Raw genomic sequence first — 21,508 nt, forward strand, 5'->3', positions numbered from 1 at the left:
CTTGTCATGGTAGATGTTGCACTGCTTCTGAAATCAACTCAAGTTTAACTCAAAGTTGGGTCATCGGCCTTCTTTTCTATTACATTAATACTGTTTTCTTCTAACAAGAGAAATTGGAAAGGGGGTTGGAGGAGAGAAAGATTTTAAAATTTCTATCTTCTAACCAAAATAACAACATGAACAACATTTCAATCCAGTAGTTTAATTTTTTTCCCCCCAGGATTTTTCTCCGTACCACTAAATGTATCTTTACCCATGCCTCTACTATCCTCATTCCTGAATCTAATTGCTGTGAGTCACATGATATAAACTGAATAATGTTCTCTGCCTCATTAATATATATGTTACAAGGTTTAGAAAAGCCCTAACATTACCTTTCTTTAAACATGCTTTCTGCATTCTAGTTGCTATGATGACATAATGTAGATCTTCAGTATGGTGTTTTACATCATGTTTAGAACTTCCTTAGTTACTATAACTACAAAATATTGTTTAAACAACTTCTGTAAAAGCATTTGGTTACATTCTCGGTATCAAGGAGGCAGGATTTTCTCTCCTCTGAAGCATGCATTATGACTAGGGGAAACATTCACATAATTTCGTACATTGAAGGCTGACTCTCCTTTCTTTTCTGGTGGATTCCCACTAGGAATCTAGGTAACACTTTTCCAGTAGTTATTCACAAACGCTACTTGCATAATGCCAGGGCATTTCACTGATCCATCATCAATAACAGTGATCACTAACCTCAGTGTTGATTTACTGCCTAGAAGACCCTCCAGTGGTGTTGATGTGTTATAGTCTTGAATAAATACTGCTTGTGATTTTGTACTTGGTGTGTTTTAATAGTTTAGTATGACTGATCTCTCCATATATTTTATGTCCTTTACCAGATCTTGCACAGAACAATGCATGGCTTGTCTGTTCCCTAGACCCAGTCACTCACAGTCTCTCCAGTCAATAGCTACACAACAGCATTATAGCATTATGAGAAAACATAAAGGTAGCAGAGGTGGCCTTGGTAATCTCCAAAGGCTGACAGCATACGGTCAGCTGCAGACTCCCTCATGCTGAAAGATATAGTGGTTTTCACCCTAACTGTGGTAAAATTTCCAATATCGGAGATGTCCCATTATAGCCCATGGATTAATACAGGCTTTTAATATTGAAACCCAGAAAGCAAATTGCAAATTGTATTTTATATGGTGAACCTTTCGTTCAGACAATGGGTTTTAATCCATCAGACTTAAAACAAAAATAGTCTTTATCCCAATGTTTTAAACATTTTTGCTTGATAGGATAAAGTTTGCATACGTAAAAGAAAATTATTGAAGAGTGTTCTGAATATGGATTGCTACATTTTCATTCGGAATTCTGAACTTTATTATCTATTTAAACCTTTTTAGTGAGAAGATTATTACTTTTTTGGCAGAAACCAAGAGCAGATTGTACATAGAACTCAGGGTGGGGGAGGAGGAAGGAATTTCTTGGGTTCCATCTACATTCTTGTCCTATTTATGTCAATTTTGATTTTTCTCTCTTGTGTTATGCTGGTGGCAGTTACATAGTAAAATAATGGCAGTTAGATTTTTGGACACCTTATTTACAAGAACAGCAGAACCACAGTATAACTAAAAGATAAACTTTTAATGCAGAAAACTATCAATTTTCCTTTGGAATAGTATGTAAAGTATTTCACACCATGCCTGGAAACATGGGAAGGATCTGATATTGTCTGCTGGATTTAATTCAGAAATCTGCCTTCTGAATTTCTATAACTAAAGTGTTTGTTTTAGCCTTCCTTTTTCATGTTTCAGTGATGTGTTTTGGTAAAAACAAATTTAAAAGGTTACACACAAAAATAAACCTGATGTTTAAAATCTCATTAAAACTATATTCACATAAAATTATATATACCACAAAGGTGATATATTTGAAGCATCTAGAGAGACTTATTCCTTAAACCAAACACAAAAGATCAAATTAACCAGCACCATCTTCTCTTTCAACCCTTGTGCTATAGTACAAAATCCTGTTTCTTACAGAAATTTACATTAAGAAACTCCCCCTACTGCCTTCTCTTTTTAAATCTAGAGTCCTATAATCTTATGCTTGCCTACCCCTTTGCAACCCTGATGAAGTCAATGGGTTTTGATGTAAATGAGAGCAGAAATTAGGGTTCAAAGCCTTGTTAACATGGTCAATTCACTTTTTATAGTATGTATTCAGTAGGACTCTACACATCTGCGCAGCATACAACATTGTGCACATTGTTTTCTAGCAGTTAAGCATACCAATAAATAAAATAAATGCCATGCTAATGTGCATGTGCATATAGCTTAGCCTCCTTCCTTGCTTGTGAGAAAATGTGTATGTTAATTACTAAGAGAGGATTTTAATGTCCTATGGCTGTGAATAAATTACAGAAACTGAGAGTGGAAACCCTATTGGCATAATTCAGCATTTGACCCTCTAATAAAATTCCCTATAAAGGAAAGAGACTGCATTTTTATAGCTTGCCTGTGACACTGCATTTCTTTTGCAGGTTTTATGACAGACCTCTGTTAGCATGGTCTTCGGGGCCCAAGACTGATAAAGATCTGGCCTACTGGAGAAGAAGAGGACAAGACTTTAGCGTCTTACTGGATTACACCGACAAAGGAGACTCTGAAATGAAAGGATTGGCACCACCCCATGGAGTGTACAGACATGCTAAAGAAAATCAGCTGGAGGTAGGAACAGGAACAGAGAGTGTGACGAGAAGTGGCTTGCAGGAGACCTGGAAAGTGCCCGGTGATTACAAATGGCAAAGTTTAAGAACAGAAAGCTGGAAACAACCTACAAAATTTGGAAGACAAATGTCTGATGGTGATAGAGAGAAACTGCTTCAAGATCTATACTCATTGAGCCTGGGAGACAATGTACTTAGCTCCCATAACAAAGGGAAATCACAATCATTGCCAAAAGTTCTTTCACCAGAGACTCTGAAGTGTGTGGAAATACCCTCCCTGGTGAATAATCATCACTTCCTAAGTGGAACTAAAGCACCCTCTGGTCCCCAAAACAGACTGCCTTTGGAATTCACAAAACCCAGGGAAACTGGAAGCCACCTTCTTCCTCTGGCCAAGCCCAAGTATGGCAGACCCCTTAAACCTCCATCCTATGAACTGCACCGACAGATGAGGGCACCGGTAGAAACCAGTGGCTTTCAGGACCACCAGCAAACAGATGAGCCTGTTTCATATTTAGCTAAAGGTAATGAGCTGAAGCAAGACACTTACATTCCAGACTCTGGTTTAGAGCCCCCTGTCTATATACCACCTCCATCTTACAAGTCCCCACCTCAGCCAAGTGTGAATCAGCATTCCCTCAATGAAGTGCCTAACTATGACTTGTGCTTTGACAACAGTCAGCGGCATCCAGTAGAGAGGACCCTCAGCAGCCATCTACCCTTCACTAGCACATTGGAAACTAAGGGTGAACACTGCAAAGATGACCACCTTCCTCATGGAAAACGAAGCCATTCCAGGCACACTGATGACTACCTGCATTCCATTCAGTATATTCCTTTTGATGATCCTCGAATACGGCATATTAAAATAGCACATCCAGAGAGCCTGCAGGACAACAGTAAACACACTGAAAATACATGTAGGACCAATCCTACTGCTTTGCAGGAGAGAACTATCGAACTACAATACAATAGTGCCTTTTTGGATCCATCAAACTTACTAAATATTGTAAAGGGTGAGAGAATTCCCGACAGCACCACAAATAACAGGTGGTTGGCAGCATCCAACAGAGATCAGGAAAACTGGGCCTTGCCTGACCAAAGAGACAGTGGTGACACAGATAATCACCTCCCTGAAAATGAAAGCAATCAGGAGTACCCAAAAGGCAACCTTTCTGTAAGAAACCCACATATGGATAGCACCTGTGAGACTGTTACTAGAGTAAAAAAGTTTGAACCTGGAACTGGGATGCAGAGCAAAAAGAGTTCAAAGAAAAAAATGAATGAAACTATATTTTGTTTGGTATCCATCCCAGTTAAATCTGAATCAAATCTGCCAGATACTGATAGGAACAATAACTTAACACAGAGCCCTGATAAGAAGAATGAATTCGACAACAATGGAGCTTTGCAAGAACAAAGTCTTTTAAGTATGTCTTCCACCGACTTGGAGTTACAAGCTCTCACAGGAAGCATGACCAATAAAACCGAGTTACAAAAACAAGAGCTGTGGAAACCAGAGGAGTTCAAACAAATGAATGACCTCAGATTTACTCAGCCTACAAAACACAGGGAACTCAAATACTCTGGCTCTTGGCCAGGTGATCAGTACAAAGACCAGCAAACACAGACCTGTTTCACTGAAGACTCGAAAAGGTCACAATTTTTCCATGGTGAACCAAATAATAAATTGATGGCTCCAAAATTCTTAGCCTGTACAGTGTCTTTGGTTGGGTCAGAACAGGCAGGTTTATCCCCTGATGACAGAAAATGTAGGCAGAACACATGCAATATGAAAGGTCAGATGAACCTCAATCCATCCAGCAATAGTGCTTTTTCAAGGACTGCCACCTCAGTAATTCAGGTACATTCACCAAAGGCATACCAGAGCCAGCCTTATGGGTCCTGCACAACCATGCCTACCCAGGAAAGGGAAACTGGCACAATTGCCAGGGGTGATGTGGTTAAGGGCAAAGCAAGTGCTCCCTGCAAGAGTAAAGAACTATTTGGTCAGTTTCTCTTGAAACCTGTTGGTCGCCGTCCCTGGGATGCAATAAGTGAGTTAGAAAGTTTTAACAAGGAGCTCCAAGAACAGGAAGAAAGCACTAGTAGTGAAGATAGCGTGGAGAGTGAGGGAACAAAGCAGGACTGTGTTCCTACAAAGATAGGGACCTCCAGAACTGATGAATCAACCCAGGAACTCAGACCTTGTAAGCAGCTAAAAACTGTGGTACCAGATGGTCCTGTATTTAAACAAGGAAGAGTTAAAAGTAAGTCTGAAAGTTGGAGTACGGAGCTTAAGTCTGATGATCCACATATCTGTGTTGGATCACAAAGCTCCTTGAATGCGAAAGAGAACAGTAGTTTAATCAAGCCAGCAGATGGAAGTGTGATAACAGAAACGAGAAACCAGGAAGTCAAGAACAGAACAAACAAACAGGGACCTAGTTCAGGCCCAGTCAATAGAGTTTTGTCCAGTAGTCCAAATAATGCAAATCAGAGTAATCCATTCAATCATGTGGACTTAAAGGAGGCAAAAGAGAATAGAAATTACATAGCTAATACGTTAGATTTTGTAAAACGGAACAAAAGCACAACTCCCAGGAGTGATAAACCTTTAGAGAGAGTATCTATAGTAAGATTGTCTTTAACTAGTAGAAATCAAGGTCATTCTGAGCCAGATTTGAGGTCGGTGGGACTGGATATTGATCCTGAACCTGGTGCTAACAACTCTGATTTTTCTTCTAATGCAAATGCAATGGAGATCCCCCAAAATGAGTCACTGCAGGCAAGAGCTGCAAGGATTCTGGGTATAGAAGTAGCAGTGGAGTCTCTAATTCCTGGGAACAGAACTAGCCTCCACCAATATACCAGTCCTGCAAATAGTATCCAGGATCCCGAATTACCAGTAGGGGGAATAGTACGTGACAAAGTAGAAACAAAAGACCGCTCTTATGAGGGCAGACGAAAGTGTGGCTGGACAGAAAGTTCTCTCTTTGTTGGAGAGAGAGACTTCTCGTTTTGGACTGGTGAACACCAGAGCACTGACCAAGAAGCCAGATCTAAAACTCTGGTAACTGAGCAAGGTTTTGAACAGCATGCGGGTCTCAACAGGCAAGATGAGGATCCAGACCTGCCTTGCAAGTCTGTTACACATCAACTTGCTGAAAGAAACGTGATCATTCCGAGCTCGGAAAAGAGAGTTAGAAGCACCTCAAAGGTGATTGAGACGTTACAAGGCAAACTTGCCTCTCCCCCTAGCCGAACAGTCATGGATCGTTTGGTGCGAATGAAAGAAGTTGACTCGGTTTCCCGTATGCGGCGTCTGAGTATCAAGAGTGCAGATTCAGGGGAGGAAGTAGATGAGGAGAAACCTCCAAGGGTACAAGAGGAGAGAGGAAGCTATGCCCCACTCAGCAGTAATGAACTCTCTTGCAAAATGGCGCACACGGGTGCGGTTTCCAAGCGCATTATCTCTCTCGGTGAAAATGGACACGTAACTACGATAGGCAAGAAGAAGACTGACCGAGATTTTTGTTTAGGTAAGGCCCAGTTTTACCATTATCTGGGATTCAATTGGGCACTGCTTTAACGGGGAATGTACATCAACTCCCTCTGTGGTATCCTTAGAAGAAGTAACATTCCTGTTTACCTACTGCCACACACTACAGCTGCGAGTAATAGTAATTTAAATAGTAATTTAATAGGCTATGAACAGATTAGTTGTCAATAAAGAGTTGTAGTTTTCTTGTAGTGAGCATTATCCTCTATGTTATTGCAGCCACTTGGGTTCCGATTACTGAAGTTCATTCATAAAGTTGTAGGACTTTCCCGTAACCTAATGGATTCAGAAGACTGCATGTGTCAAAAATAAAGTGAAATTTCACAATACCTGCCCTGGTTTTGCGCTCCAACATAGCACACGTTATGATCCCACCCATTTCCATGACTGTCCAGGTTTTTATTCTCCAATCAGGAACACACCACATCAGGACTGAGAAGAAATAAAAAATACTTACAAACCTGATATATTCTAATCTGAAGCCATGGAGAAAGGGTTAAATGTTCAGGGTAGAAATTGTCTAGATAATATTCTTGAGACATTATACAAAGTGTTTCAGATAACTGATATCCCCCCAGGAAAACATGAGGCCAAACCTTTCAGCATATGCTTTTGGAGTCCTCTGCTCCTTGGGTCAAGGATAGTCTTGTCTGCTACTTAAGTAACCCCAAGTTAACTTACAAATTGATGAACTCTCCAGAACAGCTCACATCTGGTCTTTTGAACATAGTGATGTGCTAATTAAATGAATAGGCATCCTTGAGAAGTGTAGCCATAGATCTATATAAAGTCAGACATGCCACCTGTTCAGAGACTTTAAAGTGTTTGGAAAGAGTAAATGCATGGTACTTGGTAGGCAGGTTGATAACCCAGTACTTAATGTTTCTTTTGTTTTCCCCGCTTCCTCTCTAATAGCTGAAAACCCACAAACACTTCTTCTTTAACCCAGTCAGTATAAATCTATGTAAAATTCTCCAGTGTAGGGAGATGGAGATTAACTTAACCATACTTTAGAGGGATTTTTTGTCCCCATCCCAGCCCCTGGGATGAATTACATGAATTCTAAATAAACATCAGAATCCCCCCCCAGCTCCTACTGTTCAGGCGTCTGTTTCATTTCCTGCCCCCTCCATCTCAGATTCTCCTTCTGTGTTGAACTATACTGTAACTCCAAACTCACTGTGTAGGCAAATTCAACTTCCCTGAATTAACGAGGCCTACTGTGCCTCAAAGAGGTTTCCTGTGTCTTCCTCCTTTTGAGACATTCTGCTGGGCATGAGAGCAGCAGCCGAGCCTCCCTAGGAGCTCTTCCAGTCTACACTGCTGCAGGGATGTATCAGATCAGACTTTGATTTATTTATTTGTATTACTATAATGCCTCAGAGCCTCCATGGTTTCCCAGGACCCCGTTGTCCTAGGCACTGTCCAATCACAGAACAAAAAAACCCAGTCCCTGTTCCAAAGAGCTTACAATCTAAGTGCCCTGGTTTATGCCAGAGTAAATCAGAGCTGAATTGACCCCTACTGCTGAATTGTACAGTCTGTTCCCATTTAGATACAGTCCCCCTTGGTGGGGACAATGCCACTTCAACAGAGCACAGAGAAGAGTTTTGCTCCTTTGCACCTGTAACAGCATTTCCCACAACTGGATAGAATTTGATCTTCATTTCCCCTTAATCAGTATAACAGAGGGCGTAGTGCTCATGTACAGGGGTTGGGAAGGAATCTCCTCCACTAGCATCCTCCCATCCTCAAAACATTAACTTGTTCACACCCAAATATGGATACAAGTGACATAGAAAAATCTCAAGTCCTGGCCTCTGAGGTGTAGTCTGGAGTATAAAACTAAGTTTTGTAGAGAGGCTTCATGCTTTGCCTTCTCTACTATCCCACACCACCAAAGTCCCATGGTGGCTTACAGTAGAACCTCAGAGTTACGAACACCTCGGGAACAGAGGTTGTTCGTAACACTGAACAAAACGTTTTGGTTGTTCGTTCAAAAGTTTACAACTGAACATTGACTTAATACAGCTTTGAAACTTTACTATGCAGAAGAAAAATGCTGCTTTTAACCATCTTAATTTAAATGAAACAAGCGCAGAAATGGTTTCCTTACCTTGTCAAATCTTTTTTCAAACTTTTCCTTTTTTTTTTTAGTAGCTTACATTCAACACAGTACTTTTATTATTATTATTATTATTTTATTTTATTTATTTTGTCCCTGCTGCTGCCTGAATGTGGGCTTCTGGTTCCAAATGAGATGTGTGTCTGACCGGTGAGTTTGTAACACTGGTGTTCGTAACTCTGAGGTTTTACTATATGTCTAGTGAGAGGGTAGACTGGAATGGGGAGGTGGTGTGAGGACTCAGTAAGTATCCAGCAGAATTTTAGAGAAAAGAGCCAAAGTGCCATGCAGCTTGGACAGGAAAAGACTGATGTCTATCCTAGTTGCAGGCTAGGTCAATCACAGATGCTAGAGGAGTCAACAAACAGAGATTCTCATCCAAAGCCTTGTTTTGCTATTTTTATACAATAACTTGTCAAACGCACCAGTTATTTTTAAATGAGGGAGTTGGAGTTAAAATGAAACACTGTACAAGAGACAGTCCCTTATTATGCAAACTACCGTTGCAACAGACCACCCTAATGTATTTCCAAACACACGAGTACATTTCTGCCCCACCATTAGTAAAAGATCACTTCTTAAGCTGCTGATTTTTGTTTTTTGAGTGCATACTTAAGACAGGTTTCACTGTATTTTGAATAAATGAGAATAAATCAATGCCGTTGTCTTCAAAGGACATGTAAAAGTATTTCAAACAATTCAAAAAAACAATTCCTCCCAACTGTTTATAATAATTACCTTGGAACCTTGACATTGAAATCTTTTACCTTTCCAAGCTTTTATTCTATTGTCCGGTGTGCACCCATATCCATGCCTTTCCATCCCTCTGAGCTCCCACCCTCACACACACTGGTTTTAGGGCCAATTGTAATTACTGAGCTGCAAGCATTTGGGTGAGTTCCCAGTCTCATTGATGTCGGTGAGAGTTTTACCAGTGACTGAAGTGGGACAAGGATTTCCTCCTTAGTATGTTGATCTTTCTAATTAGCTGTCTTATACAGTAAGCTAATGAGCTGTTTAACTGACGGGATGGGGGAGAGACTTTTTAGATTTTTGTTGTCAGATGTGAGGAAGAAAAGTCAAAGAGTTAAAGCTCAGGGCTGGGAATCAGGAGACTTGGGCTTACTTCCCTGTTCTGCTGTAGAAATGCCGCTGTGGCCATAGGCAAGTCGCTTAACCTCCGTGAAGTGCTGGTGCTAATTAGTCACCCAGCTAGCAAGGGGGATCTGGCTTTATTTACTAATGGTGGTGAGTGCTTTGAGATCCAGCTGGTGGAAGGGGCTATTGAAGTGCAATGTACTCCTAAGTAGTAAGCAGGAGGGCAATAGTACGAACTAGCTGCATAGGTTTACAATGGGAAGGGTGGAAGAAGCTCTGGACAGGGACTGGCCAGGATTTCATTGGGAAGTGAAGTGCCTGTTCCCTGCTAATGCCCCCCATGGTTGTTAGCTGTCTGGGCAGAGTAAAACAGTCCCCTGGCCATGTTTCCCATGCATGCACTGCACTGGCTGGGTGCTGAGCAGGGGAGCATGTTGCGCCATCCCAGGGGAGCAGATCTACTACTCTAGCATCTGCTCCCCCAGCCTGCCCACCAGCTGTATGACAAAGCCAGAATTCTGCCTGGAGGGTCCAGCCACAACCCAGTCCTTTTGCTGCCCCTTCATGCACCAGACAGAATCTTGCCCTAATCCATTTGGCTTCAGTTCAGATAGCTGAAAGTGTGAGTAACTTTTCAGAGAATAAATAGTGTTCTGGCTGGGTGAGCTTCCATCATCCTATGCCCTGATTTTCACAGGCCTGCACACTTGCAGCTCTCTTGGGAGTTGATGGAAGTAGCAAGTGTTCAGCACCTCTGGCCTTTAGGGAGAACCATGATTCAAAACCATGAATTCCTTTCTAGTTTTGTCTTCATCTCCTCCTACGAAGCGTAGTTCCTACATACCAAAAGGCTGGATGTATATAAAAAAAATGGCCAAAAAAAATTACATGGGGAAAAGTGCCCATACCTCACGGGTTCTTCCCACGCATTGATCCATAGGGCTTAAATGCATGCATCAATGTCTTTTAGACTACAGCAGTTCCAACAGGAGTCTTCTATTGACTTTGATCCATGTGTTGTGTGTTAATAAAAACATTTGGACACTGTCAGAAGAAGGTGAATGACACATTTTCTAAAATATATCTGTTGCTGACAAGGTTTCCTTTATTGATTGCCCTGCAAATACTGCAGGGAGGGAGGGAGAGCGCGGCAAGAGAGGAGACAAAATGATACGACACCAATCTGTCAGTGCGACAAATGTTTATTCCTATTATCTTTACACAGGGCTAAATCCAGAAGTTCTTACTTGGGAAAACTTTCCATTGATTTAGGCCTTGATCCTGCAAGCACTTGTGCATATGTGTAAATCTGCATGGTTATTCCTTTACACACACGAGTAAAGTTACTCACATGCACCAGTGTTTGTGGGATCAGGCACTGCAGTGGGGGGTTACATGACTACAAACTATGGGTGTGGTTTTCAAGGACCTACGTGATTTGGACGCACACATCCCATGGACTTTCAGTGAATTTCCACCCCAGTGCTGCAGGCTGATATGCATGGGAGGATGCAGATATTTGCTTGCATGTAAGCTCTTGCATGATCAGAACCTGAGTAAGAACTTCAGTTTGAAACCCATTGAAAATATAATAGACCAGCTTTTGTGTACTTTTAGCTAGAAAAATGGGTATAATTGGGTGATGATGCTATTTGTTTACTTGTTGCATTCACCAAAGCATGGGGTTGATTTTCTTTGATAATAATCATCACATCTTGTGTCTAGCATTCTGTCCACACAAAATAACTCTGAAAACTATGGCCTGGAGCTTTGCACGCTGGAGGAAGACAGCCTGGCCACAGTGATGTAACACAGCCTCTCTTTGTGATACCAATGTTTAAAGCAAAGGCATTATTCCACAGAGTAGGAGACACTGAGTGCTGAAAAATGAAGACAGAACTGTATCCCCACCTTGTAAAATGGTCATATGGGTCCGGGTTGAGACACATGGCTGGGAGGTGTACGCTGCCCCTTCTTTGCTCTGCAGTGTTAAGGTATATCCGTGCTGTAGCTCAGAGTGAGCCTCCCAGCTGGGGTAGACAAAGTCGCACTAGCAGGCTAAAAATAACGTTGTGGCACTGGAGGAGCCTTGGGCCCAGCTCAGCTCAAGCTCACCCTATCCCCTGGGTACAATGTTCATACAGCCATATTTAGCCCTGCTAGCGGAGTCTGTCCACCTGGGCTGGCAGGTTCGCTCCCAGCTGCAGTACAGACACACCCCTAGGGGCCAAGCCCCATCCCAACTCAGTTCAACGGCAAAATAGCAAAACTCCGTTTCTAGTTGGTGGGTCCGATCCTGGACTCATCTACACAAGTTTTACACTGGTATAGTTCCACCGACTTTAGTGGAGTTACTCCCAAATCACACTAGTGTAAGTGAGATCGGAATCCGAGCCAATGGGACAAGAATCAGGCTCTAGTCAAGAACTTGTATCTCCAGGGCTCTCAGTCCAGCACCAGCACTGAATTCTCCCACGCAATGTAAAAAAAGAATAATTGCAAGTTCATTATTCAATTTTTAAATGGACTTTTTGTAGAAGAAGAATGTGTTTGCCCGGGCTTTTCTGTACTTTTAAATTAAGAAAATAGTGTCTTATTCTCTTGCCAGCTACATGTACTAAACTTGAGTAGATTTCAGAACCCATCACTCATGGTTTTCCTGTCTTGCATTTTTCAGATATGTACGATCCCTCCAGGGTTGAAAGGGTGTGAGCTGAACACCGATGAGAATCTAGAGACGTCTGCTCTCCTAAGAATGTTTTGCTGATTTTGCTCTGTGTTTTAACACTTGGAAATTGCCTCCATTTGTGGTGTTTATGATATTCTGATAAAGCCTTTAACACTGCCAATAGGAAATTAGTTATTCACACATATCTGCTTTGCGGAGATCACAGAAAACTCTGACTCTTACTTGGATACCATCTGTTTTTTGTAGCATTAAGACTTAATGCCTACACTTGACAAAGAGTTTTCATCTAAACGATGTTTAACAGTCTTCAGCTGAGATAGTAAACTCAATGAGGCTCGGCTTTGGAGCTTATTCTTCTGTGTACATTTAAACACAGGAGATTAGTAAAATGATTTTAAAGGAATGTGAATTTATAAGCTAAACTTCTGAATCTCTAAAGCCAAAACTTTGCTTAAGTTGAGGAATCTTTGGCCATAAGACATGAGTCATGAGTGCTGCTGTACTGAGCGGGGGGGAGGGGGGGATGCTTTGGAATGAATGCAAGATAAAGCAAATGAAGATTGATTGATTGTGAAATCAGTTTGGACTTCCACAGTTTGAATTAATTTTGATTAAATACTTATTTGCCACATGTAGAGAAAATAAAAGCAAACTCCCCAAAGCTCCTAAAAGATCAAGACTTTTGTAGTACCGTGTACAGAACATGTAATTACAGTAGCTGGCAACTAAATATATTGAACCAATGCAAACAATACCACTGGCTGTTTTGCACTCAGTATTATCTATTTGTGTTTTGCTGTTTAGAAATTCTTTATATGACACAATAATTGCTGGTTTAAAATAGCCCATTTTAACAAAGTTAACTATATTTCTTGTTACAGAATACTGTCTATTTTTCTACGATGTAAACAATTGTTAAGTGGCCAGTATAAAGACTTATTATTATTATTATATTTTAAGAATAATTCTTTTGACAGAAGACAGACGAAGGAGGGGTCACTTATGTATCTTAATGCACGTTCCATATGGCCTCATATCCAGTACTGCCACTTTCTTTTGTTGTGAAAAGAACAGTCAGTGTATATGTATGTATATGGAGTACAGGGTTAATTTCTACAATTTTCCCCTCAACTGTTGGATCGTTCTTTTTGGAGCAGCTCTTTGGAGAACACAGCTGAGAACCATCCCTGCTGGTATTGCTGCCATAACATTCCTCGGGCTGTAATTACCAAAACGTGGGTTTGGAACCCTGTCTCGGTGTCTGGGAGCAGCTTTGATAAAATACCTGGGTTGGTTTGTTAAACATTTTTTTTATGTGGTTTGGTTTTGAATTAGGCTAGTGCGTGAAAATAAATAAATCTGGGTCAAATTCACCCTTGGAGCCAATGGGCATCACCGAAGGGAGTGGATAGATTTGGACAGCTTCTTTGTAACATTCAAATATATGGCTTTTTAAACAAACATTAAAGAGTATATTAAAAGGCCTGTACATTCTGCTGTGTTTAATACTGAATTAACCTGCACAATGTTTGTGTTTTTAAAGCCTTTATGTCCACTTCTGGGGGTTTTTTAAGTGTTGTTTGCTGACATTCTTTTGACAATATATCCATGAATTTCAAGACCTTTGTTACAAGCCATTCTTGCTTTGGAGAACCACCTTATCTTTTAAACATTTCAGATTCCTGAAATATAAATTTTTGGGTGGTCTGTGAGTTGGCAAAAACAGACCAAACACACATACTGTGCTTTGGCAGCAAGAATTTCTTATCTGTAACACATGATTCGGTTACACAGGAACTTCATGGAATTTTTAAAAGTTTTGTTACATATTCAAAGAAAATGTGATTGTATAATTTATTGAACTGAATCTTGCAGACTTTCTCCAGCTCTACTTGTGAACAATCTGTATCCATAAGGCTTAGCCATCGCCTGCTCCTTTCTAAATCTGGCTTCTCTGGTTGTAATACCATAATAGGTTGCATTGTCAACTCATCACTAGCAACAACCTAGACCATCTCTGTGCTAGTAATAGCTACAAAATAAGTTTCTCCCCTTGCTCTCTCAGGAGAGTCACACTCTGTGTTTGTTTTTGTTTTTTAAATGAACCACTTGATGTCAATGATACTGTTGAGTAGCAAAGCTGAGATGCCTGGCAATAACTTGATTTTCAGGAGAACTGTAAACTGCCATCCATCACCAGTCCACCTACCTGCAGTTCATGTCTGTAGGGGATAATCCGTTTATTCTGTAGGGAATAATCCACAAATTTAGGCAGGGGGGAATTAACAATTTTTTCAATGTATCTGTTGTGTAAATCCATCGAGAGTGGATAAAGTGAAATGACCAGGACATGTAAACAGCCAACATCTTAAAGAAAGGTGAACAGAGAGTAGGGGATGACTTATTGCCTATGCATGGAAAATTAAAATCTAGACAGCAGGTTTATAACCCTGGTGGTACAGTAGTTTGTGGCTGACCTACAGCTGAAACAACAGTAGCACTAATGCTATAAGAACATAGTATATTTGTCTAACACTGGTCATGTCCTTTCCTACTAAGATACAATATTCTATACTCTTGAATGTGTATTATTCATAAATCTGTAGTCTGTTTTTTCTACAGCACGTGTGTCATTGTTAAGGAAGATGGCTGTCTGGCATGGAACCAGTGGCTAACGCTATAGGTGGATAAGTCCAAGAGGCTTTTGCCAGATGCAGTTAGCATTCAGCATAGGGACGCTTTTACCTGCTGGGACAAAAGTCCCAAACTGATCCTCATAAAAAGCTAAGCCGTGAATATAGTTTCTGTCTCTGTGCCTTTCTTACTGGGTATATAAAACCATCCCCACAAGTGGCAGGAACTAACAATGGTGGTGGAGGTAGTCTCAGCAGAAAGACCAAGAGCCTGATTGTCCATTTCCCTACACCTTGTGTATCAATTACACCAAATCAGCGTGGGTGCAAAATGCCACCAAATCAGAACAGCAGTGGAGCATCGGGCACCGAATTTCATTGGTGGTCCCTCCAAGTACTGGTGTAGGAGGCGTGCACTGCTGCAGCCATTCTGTGAGTAAACAAGACAGCAGGCTCCGGTGTGGCTAGCCTTGTGTAACCCTCTAGAAGCACTACATTTCCAGGCATTCCCAAATACGTATAAAAAGAATTACTGCCCGCTTTAAAAATAAAAAAAGTGTAACGGGAAGAGTCCTCTAGAACCCACCATCATCTTCCATTTTTCCATCAAGCTTCAGAGTGAATGATCAATCCAAAGAACTAGTCATGTTATTGCCAGTGCAATGACGCATCCTTCAGGAAGAAGGTGAGAGCCCCAAATCCCCAGCCACTTTTCTTCGTCGGGGAAGAAGTGTAAGTAGACAGATTTCACAGCTCCTTTCCATGCTTCTCTGCATTGTTCACTCCCTTGCCAACCACAAACAACGGGGAGTCACGCTGGTTCCTAGCCTATGCGGGGATGCAGTGGGCAGACCCTCTATTTCCACATGGAGTTCTGGGGAAGCCAGTGGGATTGTCTGCAGGCCTAAGCAGCCGCTTGCACAGATCCATCCTTCTGCAGGACTGGGGTTAATTTGCGGTTTACGTTTCCTTTAAAGAATCACTACTTTTCTAGCGCAGGTTCCAGACCTTGCTGAGGGGGAGGAGTAAGGGACAGGAGCGTGTGGCCTTAGGTCTCCTTGAAATAATTGGAGCCTGTCTGGAAAAAGTCTGTTAATGGCCAAAGAAATCTGGCAATTGAAATGCCCAGCCATGTACTTGCATGAGTGCTCCCAGCCATTAAATTAACTCAGAACAACCTTTCTAGGAGTAAAAAATACCGTAACTTAGCCTTCACAATCTCAGGTCATTCAAAGCAAAGATCAAGGTAGATTGTACCGGAGGGGTAGTCTGTGAGTCAGACACCAGTATCCTATACAGGGCCACCAAGCTCCCTCAATTTAGGTCCAGTGGGGAGACTTCCTAGTAGTGCAAAGTCATTAGAGGTAAGTACAGTACTTCATACACTACAGCACCCAACCAACCTTGAAAAGAAGTGATTGTTTACACTCTGTGTTTAAAATTTACAAGTAATACAAATAATGTGTCAAGTTTGTGCCTATCTGAAAATCTCCAGTCCAGCAGGCTTATTTATATATAAATATCTGAATTTAGTAAAAAGGCTTTTGCTTCTTCAATAAGGTGTAGTAATATATATATGGTCAGTGTTCTGCTGCCTTGGAAGCACACACAGCCTATTGACTGAGGGGTTTCTAGTGCTGGCACTTATGCTGGGAATCAAAATGTAACTTTTGCTACCCTTCGCTTTCATTAGGAGTAGGACTGAACTCCTACATACCTGGTATAGGGGGAGGGGAGAAAGAGGGTGAGTGTGGGGGGCAGGCAGAAGGTAAAGTTATTTTGCATTACTAATTGCGAATAGCAGAAGATCCTTCAACTGTACACGGGCTGCTGCAGCTCAGATTCCAGTCTCTCAGGTTAAGCTGGTAAAACTGGAAACAGACTCTTTCCTTGATAGGACCCATTAGACCAAAGAGGCAAGTGGAGGCATGAGCTAAACTGTATCATAAGCTGTGTTAAATGGAACGGAGAGAATTGGTAGATTGTCTATGGATCATGGTCCATAAACTGATAGTTTCTGCGACAGTTGGTTTCTTTTAGGTTGGACTCAACTGCTCTCCATAATTCGGTGATATAGACGCTAAGGCCACAATATGGCAGCCCTTATTAACTGGCATAAGCTTTACTCACACAAGGAACCCCACTGATTTAATTGGGATTACTCCAAAGGGTGCGAGTTTACAGGCTCATGCCTGCAAACCCACAGACAACGGCTAAATTGCTGAAGCCATTGGAACGCTGTTAGGGAGGTTGAAATGCTAAAACATTTGCAATTTAATTCTCTTATTTCCAACTCACATGAAAATATTTACCAGAAGCCTCAATGTGGGAGTAAATCAAAGCTGTTTATCCTAACCACTATTTAAAATAAATTGTTTGAAACAAAGAAAAAGATGAATCTTGATATCCCTAGCAAAACCAAAATCCACAATCCTCACCACCACCCATTCTGCCAACTGTGTTTGCAACATGCCTCCACTGTGTTACAGTGCAGGGAGTGGGTGAAAAGAACAAAAAGTCTGAAGTGACCAACACAGAGCAGAGAGAAGAAATAAAATGAAATTTCCTATCCGGGGGAAACCGCAGGAACATAGAGATTATACAATAAATGAGGAACGTTCCACCCTAGCCAGTAGAAAGCCGAGCAGTCCAACTCTCAACTGGTTGAAATAATAACCAAAAACATCCCACACGTAACTCCTAAACTGAGCAGAAAACAAGAAGATGTAAAATACAGACAATATGCATCAGTGTACACGTGTTGGTCTTTATGTAAAACGGGAAGTATTTCTAGAGAGAGAGCTTCAACATGTGGGTCATCTCCACTGCCAACAATAAGTCATTGCCATTGATCTCTGCTCTAGACAGGCCAAGAGGGGATTCAGAGGGATAAAGGGAGGAAACAGGGATAAGCAACTACAATAATATTTGTATAATATTGCAGGATGAATGTCTTTAAGGATTTCTTTGTATTTTTCTGCACAATGTAAACACTATGTTTCCATGCTACCGTGTAAGTCAGGTGGCGCTTTTGGCCAACAATAGACGTTCTCCAAATAAAGGTTTTGCATGAACACGCTGATCTTTGCTTTTTTTGTTCTGGGAAGGAATGGGGTGTGTCAGCTGATGTTTCTCTTCACCTGGAGATAGATAGTGGGACTACTGAAACTGTAAAGCATCATGGTATTTGTCAGGGGAGTGTGGTAGCAGCCACTAAACTATGGTCATTTTATGTCCTCGTGGATTGAGAATTCACCTTGTAATTAAAGTATGTGCCCTGAAAAATTATTTCCTGCACCACAAAGCTGGCCCACTTCTTAGGGGATGGCATTCTAGCTTGTAACAGACTTTAAATTCAGCTCACTACCATCTTGGTTTTGCACCATATATTTATTCTGTAGCTTTGGAATCTGTTCTCCCCATATGTGTGAATCTGGTGGTCGTTTACTGCCTAGGAGCATGTCATTTACACCTAGGCTAACTGGGAGTAAACTCCTGCCAGATTAGAACAAGCGCATTTGACATCCAAATGCACAGGATAACAGTCCAGTTGTCGCTTTAATTTTGTGTCTCACTTTATGTCTTCACTGCAAAAAAGATGTGTGTTTTTTACACTGAGAGAGCTAGCTGTATCAATGTAAAATCCTAAGTGAGAAATGGCACTGTTAGATTTCACCTTAGCTACCTACCATGGTTAAAAGCTGCAGTGCCTTGTCTCCAACAGGATTTTACATCGAGAGAGCGATCTTGTTAACTCTCTCGATGTAAAAACACCTTTCTTTGCAATGAAGACATAGTGTAACAGGTGGCAGGAATGGCTGGGACATACAGGTCTTCTATATTTGGTGGCTCACCACATAGGTGCTGGAATTAGGGGTGCTCCTGCACCCCTAGGCTTGAAGTGATTTCCAGTATATACAAGGTTTACAGTTTGGTTCAATGACTCTCAGCACCCCCCTCTCTACAAATTGTGCCAGCACCCCTGGTTCACCAGTGTTCAGTTCTCTCTCGCACACACATACACCCCCTCCCTGTGGTCTGAATTGCATTTTTCCTAGCTTTGCCCAGCCAGAGGCAGGAGTGGATATTTAGTTTTCTCTAACAGCTGATGAAAAAAATAACTCTGAGCTTTGCCTGAATCTAGTCAGACCTTTTTATACACTGGTTACTGCTTCTAAGACGCACCACCCTGTTGTGTGGCTTAAAGCCGTAGCCAGTGCTAGAGCGATGGGTAGAAAAGCTACTCTATGCTAGAAGCCACCAGGAGGAATTCTAGCTGGCTGGGTTCACTTTCTTCTAGCCCTCGCCTTTCTTTCTCTTTGTGGGAAAGCTAGCAGCCCTGACCATTGGCACCAACCATGCACATTACCTTTGCTTCCCAGCCCCATGCAATGAGGAAAAGCTCTTCTTCCCTTTACACAACTTCACATGGCAGCCTCAGTTTGGCACAGAGTCTGACTGAGGGCCTTTTAGACATTTAATAATAAACCTTATCAGATCCGCCTGAACTTGGAGAACTCCATACATTGACTGCTGAAGAAGCCAGCTCTATAACTATCTTATCAGTGATACAATGTCTCTTAAACGTACCTGTGGTGGAGAGGACACCAAGTTGTGCAGGAGGCCCACTCACAGAGAGCAGTAATTACAAAGCCACTAAAACTCTATTAGTCTGTTTAGCATTTTAATAACATTATTTTTTAGGGATATGCTGGGCTCTAAGTTGGAAGGGTTTGTAAAGTGGCCTGTGTTATTGTTTCTTGCATTAAGAGTTCTGCATTAAGAGTTGCATTAATGTGTTTCTTGCATTAAGAGTTCTGTGGACAGTATTAAGTTTACTGCTCAAGACTGAATGGCTCAGACAATGATAGTATAGAATACTGAGCCATTCGCTCTCAGGTCATGGTTTTTAATCTACCAAGGTTAGTGTCTCATTAACTGTCTGATGGTTGCTTGTTCCACATGAAAGAAGCTGGTTATCTCAGTCCATTTCTTAAAGGACCAGAAGGGTCCATGTTCCTATTGGCATTGCTGGATAGTTGATAGCCTCAGTGGACACAGAATGACTAGACACAGTGGGTATGCGTACACTAAAAATCTTAAGTCAACTTACAGCCACTGCAGTAGTTATTTCAATGGTGCATGTCCACGCTACCCTCATTGGGTCGGTGGTGCACGTCTTCACCAGACCGTTTCCACTGACCTAAGAGGGGCAGAGTGGGGAACTGAGAGTCCCGTCTTTCAGCTCTGCTGGCAGCTCCCTGCTAGGAGCCCAGCTGCCCCCCAGGCTCCCGGAGGGCTGCCCCCCACTCCCCATTCCTGGCCGGGAGCTGTGGGAAGCCACCTGGGGCTTCTTGCCTCCCCATTCCCCAATGGGAGCATGGTCCAGCCAGGTGGGCTTCTCACCACAGCTCCCAGCCAGGAGTGGGGTCCAGCCACCCAGCTCTCCAGGGAATGTAACAGCCGACGTAAGTAACAGAGTGTCTACAAAGACACTGTGTCGCCCTAAACACCAACATATGCCCTGTGCCTCTGATGGAGGTGGAGTTATGATGTGGGTGTATTGGGGCACTTACAACGGCGGAAGTAAGGCTGTAGTGTGTACATTGACATAATTAGGTTGCGGTAAGCTGCCTTACGTCAGCCTAACTGTGTAGTGTAGACAGGACAGTGACTGAACTTTCATCCTAAGAGCTGAGTCTTCAAAGCAAAGGTGAGACGCCCTGGAAGGGTGGTGTGGGGAAGGTTAAGCTGCCTGCTGTGTGGGACAGGTAGAGGATGGGAGTGCCCAGGGTTCTCCCTGCTTGGACTTGTTCCTGAGCACCAAAAATCCTTTTAAAAGAGGAGAGTGGCAGGTTCAACACTGAACACTGACCGGGCTGGTTCTTAGTTTGCTCATTTCAGGTGCGTGCTAAGGGCCTGAGTTCCAGAAGCGCTAAGCACCTATAGCTCTGGTCAGTCAGCGTGAGATGTAGGGAATCAGCACGTCTGAAAATCTGGCCCTAAGTCAATATGCCTTGAGAGTCCAAGAAATTAAGTACAAACCCCTGTACACACATTTCCTCCTACTTCTACCTCACACAGGTAGATTCTGGCTAGATTCTGGCCAGCCCCTGTCAGCATGTGAGGGGCAGGGCACAGAGAGCAATCACACGCTAACAGGAGCTGGCCACACTCCTGTTGGGGAACATAGTCCCTGCTCCCGCCTAGCAATTTTGTGGGCACTTGGCCTGCCAGCAAACTAGTTGGGTCCAGAGGGGGCATATGCTGTGTGTTTTGCAGAGGGAGGAGTGTAGTTTTCCTCCCATGCAGTGCTGCCCAGGAGGATTTCTAGCTGAGACTCTTAGCGCTCCTTGGCTCTCATGATTTCTAGCACATGCCTGATGATGCCTGATGCACTCACGCATGACCCTTCTCTGGGCACGTAGTCACCGGATAGAGTTGCCAGGTGTCTGGTTTTCAACTGGAACACCTGGTTGAAAAGGGACCCTGGCAGCTCCGGTCAGCACTGCTGACTGGGCCGTTAAAAGTCCAGTCAGCAGCACAGCGGGGCTAAGGCAGGCTCCTTGCCTGCCGTGGCTCTACACGGCTCCCAGAAGCAGCAGCATCTTCCCCACTCTGGCTCCTACATGTAGGGGCAGCCAGGGGGCTCTGCACACTGCCCCCGCCC

The 21,508-nt window shown here is 42.5% G+C and overlaps 1 protein-coding gene across 5 annotated transcripts in view; it reads left to right on the top strand.

The window, feature by feature from the left end:
- Positions 1-12,712, top strand: part of JCAD (junctional cadherin 5 associated) — a 192,417-nt gene extending 179,705 nt beyond the window's left edge. For all 5 annotated transcript variants that reach the window (XM_073334374.1, XM_073334369.1, XM_073334372.1 and 2 more), the window contains 2 exons: positions 2,546-6,273; positions 12,194-12,712. In XM_073334374.1, coding sequence (XP_073190475.1) covers positions 2,546-6,273; positions 12,194-12,228 — 3,763 coding nt within the window. In that variant the 3' untranslated portion in view covers positions 12,229-12,712. The remainder of the gene's footprint in view (positions 1-2,545; positions 6,274-12,193) is intronic.
- Positions 12,713-21,508: the final 8,796 nt, after the last annotated feature.

Source organism: Lepidochelys kempii, chromosome 2, assembly GCF_965140265.1.
Source record: "Lepidochelys kempii isolate rLepKem1 chromosome 2, rLepKem1.hap2, whole genome shotgun sequence".
Taxonomy (NCBI): Eukaryota; Metazoa; Chordata; order Testudines; family Cheloniidae; genus Lepidochelys; species Lepidochelys kempii.